The sequence below is a fragment of the Dendrobates tinctorius genome, unplaced genomic scaffold, assembly GCF_039654945.1.
Source record: "Dendrobates tinctorius isolate UK_male_01 unplaced genomic scaffold, ASM3965494v1 ptg000107l, whole genome shotgun sequence".
NCBI classification, from domain to species: Eukaryota; Metazoa; Chordata; class Amphibia; order Anura; family Dendrobatidae; genus Dendrobates; species Dendrobates tinctorius.
The window spans coordinates 1,822,059-1,839,024 of NW_027361775.1; the positions used below are offsets into that span (position 1 = coordinate 1,822,059).

At 41.8% G+C, this 16,966-nt stretch overlaps 1 protein-coding gene across 8 annotated transcripts in view; it reads left to right on the forward strand.

The window, feature by feature from the left end:
• Positions 1–16,966, forward strand: part of DST (dystonin) — a 732,471-nt gene that overhangs the window by 469,263 nt on the left and 246,242 nt on the right. For all 8 annotated transcript variants that reach the window (XM_073589123.1, XM_073589125.1, XM_073589124.1 and 5 more), the window contains 6 exons: positions 17–143; positions 514–573; positions 2,986–3,218; positions 4,875–5,004; positions 10,100–10,299; positions 14,268–14,763. In XM_073589123.1, coding sequence (XP_073445224.1) covers positions 17–143; positions 514–573; positions 2,986–3,218; positions 4,875–5,004; positions 10,100–10,299; positions 14,268–14,763 — 1,246 coding nt within the window. The remainder of the gene's footprint in view (positions 1–16; positions 144–513; positions 574–2,985; positions 3,219–4,874; positions 5,005–10,099; positions 10,300–14,267; positions 14,764–16,966) is intronic.

Here is a 16,966-nt window from a genome sequence, read left to right on the forward strand (position 1 = left end):
TGTTTCACACTTTCAGAATTTACAAGAGGAATGGACACTGAAAGGACCAGATGTGCAGAAAGTAAACAGCAAAGGGACAGCATTATGTAGCCTTATAAGTGCTGTGACGTCACCTGCAAAGACAAGATCAGCCATTAAATCAGGTATTTATGGAACATTTGGTGAACTATTAGTACAGTACAGTGCTACTCTGTAACAAAGCTGTCTCTTTAATTTGTTCACATGCAAACTTTTTCATACTTACCAACATTAGTGTTGGAAAAAAATGGAAATTTAAGCCACATCTCTTGTCCTGCCCAGAAATGTCCCCAACACCCGAGGATCGCCCACTTTTTGGTGGGGTTTAGATAATTCACCCCTTCTGCACTGAGACAACCCAGATTTTCCACGACTGTATCTGAAAATTTAGGACAGTCCCGGCACATTAGGGCAATTTGTCAAGTGTGCTTTTTTTTATTAATGTTGACAATGTTTTACTGCATGTTTCTCATGTTCTCTGTCCTTGAATCATAGGTAGGAGCATAGTCAATGGGTCAGGCTCATCGAATGTGAAGGAGAATTTAACCAACAAAGGTCAGTAATGCAAGCTCATTTACTGTATATATTTGGATTTTTCTTAGTAAGAAAAGGAGGGATGTACATAAGAAAATACATTGCAAAAGGAAGGAATCAGGTCTCTAAGACCTAAAGCTTCCAAACAGTGACATGTTCAGCAAAGCTGCTAGTGTGCCATTAAGATGTAGATGTAACAAAACCAGATATTTTAATTATTTGATATTATAAAGTGTCATATAGAATATTTTGCACTTGACCATTTTGATACATTTTCTTTTACATACCACTAGGTGGCAGCGCTGTCAATTAACAGACTATATAGGATACACATTAATTTACATTTAAAGGGAAATAATGAATAAGTTGCTTTTTACTGTCAATTTCTAGACATAGTGATTTTTGCTGAGGATTAATCATTCAGCAGGGCTACATAAGTTCTGTGTTGTTTTATCCTTACTTTTTACAGACTATCCCACTATTTAAAACTTCTTCCTTGTAAGAGTAGTATGGAGCCTTACATTTCAGTGTAGGCAAAAAAGATGGCCACAAGTAAAATGGGTATAAAATAGGAATAATTGTGCAAAACTCTGTACCCAAAGGCAATAGAAAATGAAAAACCAGATTGAATATAGGCTAAGAGTGTTTACAGTACAATTAATATCAATACACTATAAAATGTCTATATACAATCTGTATTTCCGTGTAGGAAAGGAGGTACATGGTGCTGCAGCATGGACCCATGGCCGGTCATTAATGCCAATATACAAACCTGTGCCACACGGATCTGTGTTACAGACACTTTTATGGGCCCTAACAGTGAAAGTGACAATGAGCTGACTCTCTCACTTCTTTTCAATGAGTTGACAAAATCCGTAGACCAGTGTCCTACTCTGTAGCTCTCTAGCTGTTGCAAAACTACAACTCTCATCATATCAGGGCAGCCGCAGACTTTCACATCAGAGGGTATGTTGCGAATTGTAGTTTGTAACAACTGCAAGACAATACGACGGGGAACTCTGCCTTTGAAAAATTACATCTGTTACTTAGTTGGTTATTTTATTTAATAAAATGTCTTCCTGTGGACTTAAGGCCCTTTTACATTTAGCGATGCACCAGCGATCCGACGAGCGATCCGACCCGGTCAGGATCGCTGGTGCATCGCTAAATGATCGCTAGTGAGCTTTCACACAGAAAGATCTCACAGCGATGCAGCAGCGACGCAGGGCACGATACTCACCTTTCACACACAGCGATCCTGACGTCCTCCCGCCCACCTCCACGCGTCGCTCGTCATCACAGCAGAAAGCTGACGACGAGAAATGGAGCCGCCCGATCTCGCGCGATCAGCGATGGACAGCGGGGGAGCCGGTCGGAGGTAAGTATCACACATAGCGATATCGCTAGCAATATCGCTATAACGTCACAAAACCGGTGACGTTTTAGCGATATTGCTAGCGATATCGCTTAGTGTAAAACCCCCTTTAAAGGAAACTTGTCATGTTTCGCATGCAGTCTGATCTGTGGACAGTATGATATAGAGAAGGATAAGATCAGTAGATTGATACTTAGGTTTGTTGGAATGGTTCCGTATAAGTGATGAGCCAACGTGCTTGGATAAGGTTGAGATCCAGCACGCTCGGGTGCTAACCGAGTGTCTCCGGTGTGCTTGAAAAATATGATCACGTCCCTGCGGCTGCATGTCTCGCCGATGTTAGACAGCCACAGCACATGCAGGGATGTCCTGTTTGTTAGACAATCCCTGCATATGTTGTGGCTGTCTAACAGCTGTGAGACGTGCAGCCGCGGGGACGCAAACATATTTTTTGAGCACGCCGGAGACACTCGGTTAACACCCGAGCATGCTGTAAACACCTTATCTGATCATTTCCGCTCATCACTATTCAATTTAACTAGTGTTTTATTCTGAAATCCATGGAGTCTTTATGCAAATGCGTCCAGTAGGTGGTCCTACTGGGGTCGTCCTACTAGTGACTGACAGTCATACTAGGGATTGATTTATTTTTATTACCGTTCCCTTGAAGAGGAGGTCCATTCGACCTAGAAATGCAGTGGGAATAAACTTTAATTTATTTCTCTTCATCTGAATCCTGTGAATTCTTCTCCAGCAGAGTGGCTCACCCTCATTTCTCCATTTTTAGTATATAATGGTAAGACTGTCAGTCATTGAATAGGACCTCTCACTGGACTTACATGCATACAAATTATTATTATTTATATAGCACCATTCCATGGTGTTGTACATGAGAAGGGGGTTACAAAGTTTTACAGAAGCTTTTCCCACAAATGTGTCTCAATCCATTCTGCAGATCACATATCATTTTCAATATGACAGATTATCTTTAACTAAGCAAATGGCAAAATAAATTATTCAAAATACACTTTCTGAAATACACGTTATTTTATTTTCAGAGCTAGCAGTTGTGCAGCAGGGGATGCTGGATGTTAATGAAGGCTATGATCATCTGAGAAATATATTAAGAAGTAAAATATGTGATTTGGAAGGTCGCCTAACTCAGCTTCAAAAAGTGCATGATGAAACTAACTCTCTGATTCAGTGGCTTGAGAAAATGCACTCAACCGCTACAGCTTGGGAAGCTCCTACAGACAGTGAATCAGTGCGAACCCAAGCAGAGCAGCATAAGGTACTGGATCTTCATAGATGTCTGTGGATGGATGTATTCTTCTAATTCCTAAGGCCGGGGTCACACTGGCGAGGAATACGGCCGAGTGAGAGGCGCTAAAAGCACGCATTAGACACGGACCAATGATTCTCTATGGGGTCCCTCGCACCAGCCGTATATTTCTCATCCGTATTCTACGCTCCGTGCGAATCGCAGCATGCTGCGATTGTCAGCGTACTACGGCCGTAATACGCCAATGCAAGTCTATGGGTGCGCAAAAAATACGGATTACACACGGACCACACATGTGACTTGCGAGAAATACGCACCCGGTGTCTTTTAGCAAAGCCGGCAATTCAGTGCGCGATACAGTAAACTCACACTGACAGTTTTAATAGAGAAACAAAAGAATAGATATAGACACATAGAATACATACATACATATATATATATATATATATATATATATATATATATATATGCATTCTATGTGTCTATATCTATTCTTTCATTTGTGTTAGAAAGCCTGTCATAGGGCTCCATTATATGTCTATTTTGCAAGGCGGCGAGAAAATCTCACCATACGGATGCAATACGGATTACATACGGATGCTGACATGCACAAAATACGCGACCACACCTTGATTACGGATGACATACGGAGCACTGTTTAGGGGCCATTCATCCGTATTACGCATGTAAAATACTGACCGGATTTTGCGTCGGTTAGTGTGACCCCGGCCTAATAGTCAAACCACATTGGATCTGATTTAGGTGAATGTTGGTGGTTTTAAAATGCTTTTCTCTCATGGGAGATGAGCTGCCTGCAGTGGAATTACTTCCCTCTTCTGGTAATTAAGAACCCTTGCACATTAACACACATTCATACTCTTCTTGGCTCATAGGGAACCTGTCAGCAGGATTGTGCTGCTTAACTTACAGATAGTGTCAGGTTGGCGTTGTTATACTGATTAAAATGATACCTTGGTTGATGAAATCTGTGTTGTTTAATCTTTATTTTCAGTTTTGATTTAATGATATGCTCATGTCCCGGGGCGGCCTGTGGGGGGTTCTGATTAGGTATTCCTAATGCAGACTACTGACAGGTCACTGATCCCTCAGTGACCTGCCCCCTAGTTTACTTAATAAATAATATATAGAGAGAGAGAAAAAATCACCTGCAGCAGTTTATTTTTTTCATAATAAATTAATTAAAAAAATGTGTTTCAGAATGTCACTGGCTGCACCTGCAAAGTAGCAGCTATCGGTGATCTGATAGCTGCTACTGTGGAGGTGCCAGTGGCGTCATCTTGCAAAAAAAATAATAATTTGCCTCCTCCAAGATGGCGCCACGTGCAAAATAATCGATCAGTTTTTTGGTACAAGAAAAATCACTGACGTCTGCATGAGCCCTAATCTTTCTACGGATCCCCTTTTGGTTGCTGGTTAATGTTCTTCTCTAATGTAACTACGGTAATATATTACTTAATTAGTGGGATCTGCCAGTGCCAGAGTTAACATCAATGCCGACTAAATAAGCGATAAAGAAAACTTTTCTGTACAGAAGCATCTGGTGTCTAATAGTATGTGTTGGCTGGGGGATTTTTACTGCTTTATTTCTAATGCTGTGTTACTTTATGATAAGCTTGTGTTTTTCTACCATTGAACATTCTCTAGATCTTTGCAGAAGAAGTGAAACAGAATGAAAGTAAAGTAGAGGCACTGAAAGACAAGCTGCAAAAACTTATAGAGATGAATGGAGATGTGTCCAAATCTCAAAACTGGAAGGACCAATTGGATAAAATAGGTATTTGTCCAATTTGCCAGTGGGGTCTGTCATTCTGTGTATGTCTCAGGGACTCTGGTGATCTTTATCCTGCAGTTCTTAGTTAAGTGGTGTCGTCGCCACGTATTGTGGGACGTTATGAGGTGTTGTGCCTGCTTCAAATTATGGTAAATTGCAAAATCCAAGTATATGTACATAGAACCACGCTGACACGCTTAGTATAAGAACAAATCTCCTTTATTACATCATTGGTCACTCTATATATAGGCATTTTCTGATTGTAACAATATAATTGGCTCATCTTATCTCTAAATATGTGCTGTCATTAGCATACATCCCTCTAATTGGCTAAAGTTAACACTATTGACACCCAGCTTTAGGGTCTAGGCGTGGCTCTTTCTTTACTTTTACTTCACTGATATCGCTAAGTCTCTTAGACAAAGAAATGCCTGAGACCTCCCTTATCTAAACATAGACTCCATTTTGTAAACAAGTAGATGCATGTAGAATAACCAAAATGGAGTCAGGATAGAAAAATACCATAACTCCTGCTCTCACAATGGTTAACACTTTGATAGAGCAATTCATGTGGAAATAAGAACACCCCTATAGATCCATATTGCAATAATCCTGGGAAGACCAATTACTAACCCACATGATCCAAGTGTCAACTACAATTATCACAAAAATTATAAGTAATTGACATACCAGAAAACTATTTATAACATCAAATTTATGCAAAGAGTCTAAAAACAATCACAAATGTAAGACATGATGTTCCTAAATGATAGATGTATATTCTTCGGTAGGCCTTCTTTTCTGGGTTGTGTAATAACCTGAGTTAGATTTTTGAACCTCCCATGTCGTGTCCCACATCATAGCGGCAGATAAAACCTATTAGCATATTGTGCTCTGTCAGCCCTTTTAGTATTTTGCGATTTGTTGGGTATATGTATTGATTTTGGAGTAGAATTATATGATTCTAGCTTAAGGAACTACTATTTTTCAGGCATTACAAGTTTCAACATCTGCCACAATATGCCGTGGATACTGAATTGCTATTAGAAATGTAGAGAGACATTTAATGGAACTGTTTTAGAAGATTAGTTCTAAATTTATGGAAACTATGTCACATCCAAAACCCTCCCTAAATTACGGGAATCAATAAATGGCTTACATGACGCCGATTCCAAAATTCCTAATTTTATTAATTTATATCTGTCTATTTCTACTGCATTCCAATAAGAGCCAAGAGTGTGCTGATAAATAGCGCAGATTGCTAAGCATATGTTCATAATAGAGAGGACTCCAAAGCATGTGCGCATAATAGGGAGGACTCCTAAGGATGTACACATAATAGAGAGGACTCCTAAGCATATGCATGTAATAAGAGAGGACTCCTAAGCATGTGCACATAATAGAGAGGACTCCTAAGCATGTGCACATAATAGAGAGGACTCCTAAGCATGTGCACATAATAGAGAGGACTCCTAAGCATATGCACGTATTAAGAGAGGACTCCTAAGCATGTGCACATAATAGAGAGGACTCCAAAGCATGTGCGCATAATAGGGAGGACTCCTAAGGATGTACACATAATAGAGAGGACTCCTAAGCATATGCATGTAATAAGAGAGGACTCCTAAGCATGTGCACATAATAGAGAGGACTCCTAAGCATGTGCACATAATAGAGAGGACTCCTAAGCATGTGCACATAATAGAGAGGACTCCTAAGCATGTGCACATAATAGAGAGGACTCCTAAGCATGTAGACATAATAAAGAGGACTCCTAAGCATGTGCACATAATAGGACTTCTAAGCTTCTGCAAATAATAGAGAGGACTCCTAAGCATGTGCACATAATAAAGAGGACTCCTAAGGGTGTACACAATAGAGAGGACTCCTAAGCATATGCACGTAATAAGAGAGGACTCCTAAGCATGTGCACATAATAGAGAGGACTCCTAAGCATGTGCACATAATAGAGAGGACTCCTAAGCATGTGCACATAATACAGAGGACTCCTAAGCATGTGCACATAAAAGAGAGGACTCCAAAGCATGTGCGCATAATAGGGAGGACTCCTAAGGATGTACACATAATAGAGAGGACTCCTAAGCATATGCATGTAATAAGAGAGGACTCCTAAGCATGTGCACATAATAGAGAGGACTCCTAAGCATGTGCACATAATAGAGAGGACTCCTAAGCATGTGCACATAATAGAGAGGACTCCTAAGCATATGCACGTAATAAGAGAGGTCTCCTAAGCATGTGCACATAATAGAGAGGACTCCAAAGCATGTGCGCATAATAGGGAGGACTCCTAAGGATGTACACATAATAGAGAGGACTCCTAAGCATATGCATGTAATAAGAGAGGACTCCTAAGCATGTGCACATAATAGAGAGGACTCCTAAGCATGTGCACATAATAGAGAGGACTCCTAAGCATGTGCACATAACAGAGAGGACTCCTAAGCATGTAGACATAATAAAGAGGACTCCTAAGCATGTGCACATAATAGAGAGGACTCCTAAGCATGTGCACATAATAGGACTCCTAAGCTTCTGCAAATAATAGAGAGGACTCCTAAGCATGTGCACATAATAAAGAGGACTCCTAAGCATGTGCACATAATACAGAGGACTCCTAAGCATGTGCACATAATAGAGAGGACTCCAAAGCATGTGCGCATAATAGGGAGGACTCCTAAGGATGTACACATAATAGAGAGGACTCCTAAGCATATGCATGTAATAAGAGAGGACTCATAAGCATGTGCACATAATAGAGAGGACTCCTAAGCATGTGCACATAACAGAGAGGACTCCTAAGCATGTGCACATGGTAGGTCACAAGATGCCAATGGGTTACCATGGCAGCCAGAGGCCTATTACAGGCACCTGTTACCGTCATCGTGGTGGTTCTATGAAGTCTAGACCATTGTTGGACTTCATATGAGATTTGGAATTTTACTACATGCTGCAATACCTGTTGATCACAGATTTGAGTCCCCTATGATAGACTAAAAGTAAAGTAAAAATTAAAGAAGCCCTGTCATGTATATATTTTAACTAGCTGAAGAGCCCGGCGCTGCCTGGGCATAGTAACTAACTACGGTTAGATATAACAAATTATAATGACTATATATATATATATAAAGCTGAGTGTATAGCCCCGCCCACGCCGCATAGCCACATTCACTATAATATCCCACATCGTCCCGTCAGCCAGAGCTACAGGACTGCTACCCCTAATATCCCATATCGTCCCGTCAGCCAGAGCCACCGGACTACTACCCCTAATGTCCTACATCATCCCGTCACAGCTGCCGGACTGCTACCCCTAATATCCCACATCGTCCCGTCAGCCAGAGCCACCGGACTACTAATATCCCACATCATCCCGTCAGCCAGTGCCACCGGACAACTACCCCTAATATCCCACATCATCCCGCCAGAGCCACCGGACTACTACCCCTAATATCCCACATCCCGTCACAGCCGCCGGACTGCTACCCCTAATATCCCACATCGTCCCGTCAGCCAGAGCCACCGGACTACTAATCCCACATCATCCCATCAGCCAGTGCCACCGGACAACTACCCCTAATATCCCACATCATCCCGCCAGAGCCACCGGACTACTACCCCTAATATCCCACATTGTCCCATCAGCCAGAGGCACCGGACTACTAATATCCCACATTTTCCCGTCAAAGCCACCGGACTACTACCCCTAATATCCCACATCATCCCGTCACAGCCACTGGACTACTACCCTTAATATCCCCTGTCAGCCAGAGCCACCGGACTACTACCCCCAATATCCCACATTGTCCCATCAGCCAGAGCCACCGGTCTACTGATATCCCACATCTTCCCGTCAAAGCCACCGGACTACTACCCCTAATATCCCACATTATCCCATCAGCCATAGCCACTGGACAACTACTTCTAATATCCCACATCATCCCGTCACAGCCGCCTGACTACTACCCCTAATCCCACATCATCCCGTCAGCCAGAGCCAACGGACTACTCCCCCTAATATCCCACATCATCCCATCAGCCTGGGGTCAGAACCAGAAGGCTGAGTGGATTTGCCCTGACTTCCGTACCAGGGATCCCTTTAATAGAAGCCTGGGGTGATAATCAGAGCGCTGAGGGATTTACCCTAACTTCCATACCGGAGATCCCTTTAAGAGAGGCCTGGGGTCTGTACCAAAGCGCAGAGTGGATTTGCCCTCACTTCCGTGCCTGGGATCCCTTTAAGAGGGGCCTGGGGTCAGAATCAGAGCACAGAGTGGATTTGCCCTCACTTCCATACCTGGGATCCCTTTAAGAGAGCCTGGGATCAGAATGCTTCGTGATTGGTTGGTGATACACACACACACACACACACACACACACACACACATACACATCCATTTTTATATATAGAGGTGAAATGTGTGTACACTTTTCTTATTTCAATAAGTGTTAAGCTGCACTAGTGAATGGTAGGGCATGGTCACACAGTGCTTTTTTGCATTGTATTTTTTTATCCACATGGGAAAAGCAGATACAAATGCAGCGTACGTTACGTGCATTTATGAAATGTTTTTCATGCATTTTTATGCAGTTGATTGGGTAACAACATGAAGCAAAATAGCGGAAGAATTGACAAGCAGTCTTTTTAAAAAAAATATAGACCGGAGCTAAAAAAAAAAAAGGGAATAGAGTTTAAGAAATCTCATTTATTTTGCTGTTAACTGTAGAACACTGCATTTTATAAGCATGAAAAAAACACAGCAGAAACACTACTTGTGAACAAGCCTTTAGGCTATGTTCCCACGATGAGTTTGGGGTGAGTTTTTTTTACCTGCGTCTTTTTGAAAAAAAACTGCAATTTACCTATTTTAATTTATGGGTGCAGAACTGGTGCAGAAAATCTGCAACATCCAAAAAGCACCAAAAACTCCTGGTGGGAACAGTACCTTAATCTACTCTCACTAGAGACAACTTTCTGCACACAACTACAGGTTGCAATGAATTACAAGTGATTAAATGAAGAATTTCTATAAATGTATGTTTCTTTTCTGTTTTCTGTCTGTTGTGTCCTCTGTAGACTGTTTTTGGAAAGACATCACCCAGATGACAGCTGAAAGGCAGCAAACTTTGGAAGAGTCTTCAAATGACCTGACCCTGTTCCAGAATGCGGAGGCTCAGTTAAAACAATGGCTGATAGAGAAAGAACTAATGGCCAGTGTGCTTGGGCCGCTATCAATAGACCCTAATATGCTGAAAACACAAAAGCAGCAAGTCCAGGTAAACCCAGAACTTATGTGTATCTGATCATTTCTTTACACTTTTATTCTTTGACAAAAAGATTGCACATATGCGTTTTGTCACTTGGTGGTGCAGGGAGACACGTTCTCTGCAGTCAGGCTCAGTCACAGTCTTCCCTTTGATGATGAGGCAGTTGTGGACTTTCTGACCATACTAAGCTCGTTGTAGCTCCGGGCTCAGCAGTGGAGTTGTTGAGACAAAGTAGACACTTGACATTGTGCATGACTTTCCTACTATTCTTCAGTAGTGTTATGATTTTGATGTCTGAACTAGAAACAGGCTCATATCTGTCTTTTGTAATATAATAAAGACATTACATGACTATTGAATGACTACCACTAATGTACCCAATCTGTCCTTATCATCCTGTCCCAGAAATCAGCACACCACAGGGTTACAGAGGACCTTATACTGGATATTTTTTTATTTAAACTGACTATCTCCTCCAATTGGTGCTAATCCATTGATTCGTCAACAGTTTTTCTCCTGTGCATCTCGGTTATGCCCCCAGGTAATAACAGTACAATTTTTTCTTCAACAAACTGAGTAGATACCCCAGAACTTCTCTCTGGGCACTTTTTCTCCTCTAGGACTCTGGCCAATTAAAACAAGGCTGTCCCCACAGAGAGGTTTCGTGATACATGCCCAGTTGATTGAAGGAAAACTTGCACATTTGTTACCTAGGGGCATAACTTTGGATCTGAGGGGCCCAGAAGATTAAGAAAAACTGTTCCAGAATCAAAAGAGCAGCAACAATTGAAGGAGGTACTCAGTTTCAATTAAAAAATCATGTGAAACGTCCTCTTTAAGGGAACATGAATTGTTTATTAGAAATTTCTCTAGTCTTCCATACTCCTAATGATATACTACAAATCAGACAGTATTCAGGCTATTTCATTGTACAGTAGTAGGTATGTGACATGGCTGGATCTCTGCACTCCTGTGTAAAGTTCATTTACTGCTGTAGTTTAGGCCTAACAGCTCTTACGGATTTCAGTCATGTAAAGAAGATTATGGCCATCTATCCACACCTACATGATAAGCATTTTTTTAATTTATGGCAATATACTGTATAGATTTTTTTAAATCATTTTTTATTTTGAATGCTTCTAATTCGAAGTCCGTTTTTAACATATATATATATATATATATATATATATATATTCTAACCCTGATTTCCACTAATACGACACGTACATGTACCCATTATAGCCTATGGTGCTGCTCACATCTTTGGAAACGTCAGTTTTTGATTCTATTCATATATTAAACTGTGTGCCATTCTAGAGTTGTCTATGCTATACTGGTTATTGAGTAGGAGAAGCTTGGATTTTTTCCTTTTTTTTGCATACACCTTCTCCCACACAGATGGTAAAAGTGGACACAGGGTCCAAATATGGATGACAAATGGATTCAGATCCTGATGAAAAACAGACCTTTTTTCTTGTATAGAAAAAAAATCAATCTCTGTATTAGTTTTTTTTGTAGAGAGAAAAAGTCTGGCCACCATTCTAAATCAATTTTAATTGTTTGAAGGAAAAAAAGTACTTGTATGAATCTTTATATATCTAAGTGAGACACAATAAAAAAAAAATAGAAAATCAAAGTAAAGGGAAAAAGTCAGATGTTGAAAATATGTGTATGCATTTTTTTAGCTGCAGATTTTTCTCATCTCATTAAAGTCTATGTGGAAGATCCGCAAATAAAATGCATATTTACAAGATGCATCACAGGTCAATATATGCTGCCTAAGAAAAAGCGCAGGTGGGGGTGGATGAGGACTATCATACTGTTTAGGGGCAATGATACTGTGTGGGGGTTTCATACTAAGTGGGGTCCATGATACTGATTGATGGCTGTAGGGATATCATACTGAGTGGGGGCATGGCGGCCATCATACTGAGTGATTGCTGTGGGGCCAAAATACTGACTGGTGTGGCGATATTCTGTGTGTTGTGGGGCATTTTTGAGAGCATCAAACTCTATAACGAAAGGTTTTTCCTGAGTGAGAACACAAATGGGAATAAATTATGTGTATGTGCACAATGCATAACTCTGTATCCCTGTTTCTAAAAGTTGGGATACATGATTTTGCCTACTCCACAATTTTTTTTTGGAGGGAGGAGGGGACAACTAAAACTTTTGTTATGGTGCTTCATTAATTTTTTTTATATGCCTCTGGTGTAAATATGCAAATTGTCTCTTCATCAAGGATGAGGACTAGAACTCAATAGTGCCACCTATAGGAAGTAGCAATCCTAAAAGTCACTATCGACCCTCTAAGAGCTTTGTCACATGTCTTGTCATAAAAGCCAAAATCTCAATTTGCAGACACTGTTTCGGTGTACGGCCCCTCGTCAGTGCAAAGTGTGAGATCTGGTTTGGCTGAGTCAGAGGCGTCTGACCAGAATCCAAGGGGTAGCGTTTCTCCTTGCGGAGAGTGAAATGTCAAGCCTGGAGTAAATATAAACTTGTCTACATTGAAACGTGTTCAACATTTGTCATCTTTTGGTAAAAATACCACTCCCTTTATTAAGTTTCAGTTCACACACAGGTAGCTCATACAAAGTGTTCCTATTTTTCTGTATTAAGATGGGAATATTCTTGTATAGCCTGGCTTCTAATGCAATAGATGTACGCGGGGCAGTTGTAGCTAGATACAAATTTATTTGACATCATTTTTGGAAGGATATGCCACAGATTAATTTTATTATTTCCACCATGCGCAATTCTCACAGCTTTTCTGTGGATGATTCATCTCTGATTCATATTTGTTTCATTCTGTTCAATATCTCTTTGTATTAGGTGTACACCATTTCCATTGAGGTTTCAGTCATTCCTTTGCATACACGAGTCCCTGTTTTTCTCACCCTGCCACTAAGTGACTGTCATGTCCCAGTTACTTCTTCTCTGCCCTTCAGATGTTCTCAGACTAGAAAGGAGTACATGTGTTTTCCATGAGATCACCCCCTGCAATTTCATGCTGCTTGTGATCTTGACCATTGAAGATTATCTAACACCCAATAAGTCTTCATTTTACTGCTCTATGGGTTATTTCCCTGTGTGCGGTGACTCACAAGTCCTTTTATATTTTTATATATTTACCGTATATTCTTTCTATAGTAGGCTTGCATATGCGTACGGTATGTCAGCATTGAAACAAATATGCATCTCGACATGACAGTCAAGGCTATAAATATCAGATCTTTTACACTTCTCCCTGTGTTGAAGCTTGGCATACTAAAACCAAAAATTGGTATAATAAAGCAAAAAAGGAGAATAGAGCAGATTTATCCGTATTGTATAATTGTTAGAAAATTAGACTAGACAGTGGTCCATGCTGTTTTATAAATTTGTCTGATTTTAGCACGATCTAGTTACACCACATATTAGTTGTCTTATTTTGTTCCAGATCTTTGCGGCAACATTTTGTTTGTATTTTTTAGCATAATAGGACATGTTTCTTTATAGTGAGTCCACACCCCTTCAAGCAATGGTACAGAACATTATTGTCAAGGCGCATAAAGGATGTGATTCCTTAACATTCTTCGGATTGGCCATCTCTATCATATCTGTGGTGGTCCGTCACCTAGCACCCCACATTATTAGCTCCAGTGGTGGCCAGATGTAAACATTGAGCTGAACTACACTGCAAACTTCCATTCATTGCTTAGCGGTCGCTGCCGAGTTCTGCAGAACAGCTCCAATTGAAGTGCACACAATAATGAGCGGAGTTGGGCAGTGCAGATTTGCTCATTGTTTAGTTTCAGTTGGCACTGATAATTTCTGCTTATTGGGGTGTGCTAAATGTCGTACCCCCACAGATGACTTATGCTTAGGAAAGTTCGTCAATATTATATGACAACCCCTTTACATGAATAGGAGTGTCTCCCTCTGCTCTGTACATTGTGTGATTATGGTATTTCTCATTGATCTTCTTACTTCAGATTCTCCTAAAAGAGTTTGATGCTCGAAAACAGCAATATGAGCAGCTTAACAGTGCTGGACAGAGAATCCTTAGCCGACCCGCAGACCTCCCTGCCTGTGATGAGGCTGTAAAGAAACAGTTAGCAGATGTGGCGTGTAAATGGGAAAGTCTGACTGGTCAATTGAATGACAGATGTGACCGAATTGACCAAGCTATTGTAAAAAGCATTGATTACCAAAACCATCTGAACTGTCTTTCTGAGAAACTAAGTGTCTTGAAGAACAAACTGGCCAGCAGTATGACACTAAGCTCGGACCCCAGTGCTGTAAAACTGAAGTTAGAGACTGCACAGCAGGTCCAGGAAGAAATAAAGCAAGAGATGGAAAACATTGAAAGAGCAAGAGTATTATGTGATGAGTTATCACGCTTGGTAGCTGAGGAATACTTAAAAGTGGAGTTGAATAGGCAGATGGACAACATTGTCAAGCCCCTCATGGATTTGAAAGAAAAAACAGGTATGTATGCAGCCCACCATTACTCTGATGTCATTGTAATGAAGAAACTCCAAGAACAGTGAAAATTAAGTGCCTTATCTTGGCCCATAGTAAGACATAATAGCAGTCTAGGCAATAACACAAGAACAGTCGATAATATCACGAGCCAATTTCCAACAGCACTCCTTCTGATTTATACATTAAGTTCTGCATATTACAATTTATAGTAATGCAGTAGTGTAATGTAACATTCCTTATTTGTTCTGTCATTATTCAATTCGGTATGAACAAGAATGTCTCAAAAGTCATATCCTATCCTAGCATTAGTTATTAGTATTTATTTTTAGAGCACCGTTGATTCCATGGTGCTGTACATGAGAAGGGATTACATACAAATTACAGATAGAAATTACAGTGAACCAACTAAAAATGACAGACTAGTACAGTGGGGAGAGGACCCTGCCCGTGCGGGCTTACATGCTATAGGAGTTCTGTTACCTTTAACCACTGGCAGACAGAAAAGGGCCCCTGTGCAAGAACAATATATTTGCCCTTTGCAGCCCAAGAGCTCCTAAAAATGCTAAATTGCACCTGTTTTGGAGGTAGAAATGGGCCTCCTTACCTCTTGGGTCCTAGTGCAGCCACAGAGGTTGCACCAATGATATTTCCGCCCCTGCCTTTAACTCTTAATATTCCATGCCACTTTACCTACTTCTGGACTGCCCATAGACTTTAAATATCTAGACAGTACATACTTTACTCTGCACTGATATAATAACACATCAATGCAGTGTAAGCAGCTTACACAAGATCATGCAGCTGTATGGCCTGGGAAAAGTCTGTCTGAAGCAGCCAGATTCCCCACAGAGAGTCGGAACCAGCACTTGTGTTTACAGTTTACGAAGCTCTGACAGTGCTTCCTCCTCCGGACCCAATCAGCTTTGCTATGCAGCCAAGAGGCTGAATTTCCCCTGTAACCGAGTTAGTATACTAGCCTAAGTTGCAGGGGAAAGCATCTATAAAAAGAATGTATTAATATGTTAAAATGCTCACCCCAAAGGTTTTTAAGACATTATGGGGGGGTGCGTGTGAAATAAATGAAAAAAATAACTAAAGGCATAAATAAATAGAGCAAAACTAAAAAAAAGAGATACTGCTCATCCAAATTGCTGTTTCTAGTCCCATCCCCATAGGAAAAAAATGTCCAATATGTAAAAATAATTTGTAAAGGGGAGCACAATTTAAAATGTTTTTCTCGTTCGCCTTATTGGGGGACACAGAGACCATGGGTGTACGCTGCTGCCACTAGGAGGCTGACACTATGCACAAAAAAAGGGTTAGCTCCTCCTCCGCAGTGTACACCCCACCGACCGGCAGGAAATTCCCCAGTTTAGCTTAGTGTCAGTAGGAGGTGGACACGGGTCTTTCATTAGACCCATATCTACCTCGATGTGCGTCGTTCCTTTTCAGGTTTCCGGAGGGATACAGTGTGAATGGTCACTACTGTACTCCCACAAGAGACTATGAGTACGGCGTGTACTGCCACCCCGTATCCTCATAGCTCTCAGTGGCGGGACCACAGCTTAGCACGGGTGCGTGCCAGCGATCAGGAGAGTCCTCGCCCCCCGCCTCCCACCCACTCGCCTACCAGAGCCTGTCGGTCGGATGAGGCGCGGATACCACAAAGACGCAGACAGCGTGGGATATATCAGGTACCTTTATTGCAAACGGAGGTGAGTATGCAGTCCAAGACGCAGCCCCCTGGCGGTTTCAGGATTCTTGGGAGCGGTCGCCGAGGGAGTACTGTGGAGTCTCTGCGCCGCCCGCGCCTCCCGGCGGCCGCCGCATTCGTACGGGCCCCGGCTGTTGCGCGGGCCTTGTTCTATGCTTCTCCACCTCCTTCTTTCTTCGGCGTTCGGCAGGGGATCCAGGTGATAGGTAGGGAGGTGGCCGCGGCGACGCTGCGAGACCTCCGCGCCGCCCCGCGCTGACAGGTGGCCGTCGCCATTAATTTAGTCCCCAGCTTCAATTCGGGCCTTCACTGACGTCGCGGCCACGCCCCCCCGCTCTCTCTCTCATAGGCGGGCTTCTTTCCCGCCCGTTCTAGGACCACCCACCGCCTCTCAGAGCCTGCGGTGGGCAGCGGGCGGTACCCTCTTTGCCTCAGCAGCTAGCTCCGCCCATCTTCTTCGTTTGAAGGCGCGCGTTTATCCTGGTTCCCTCA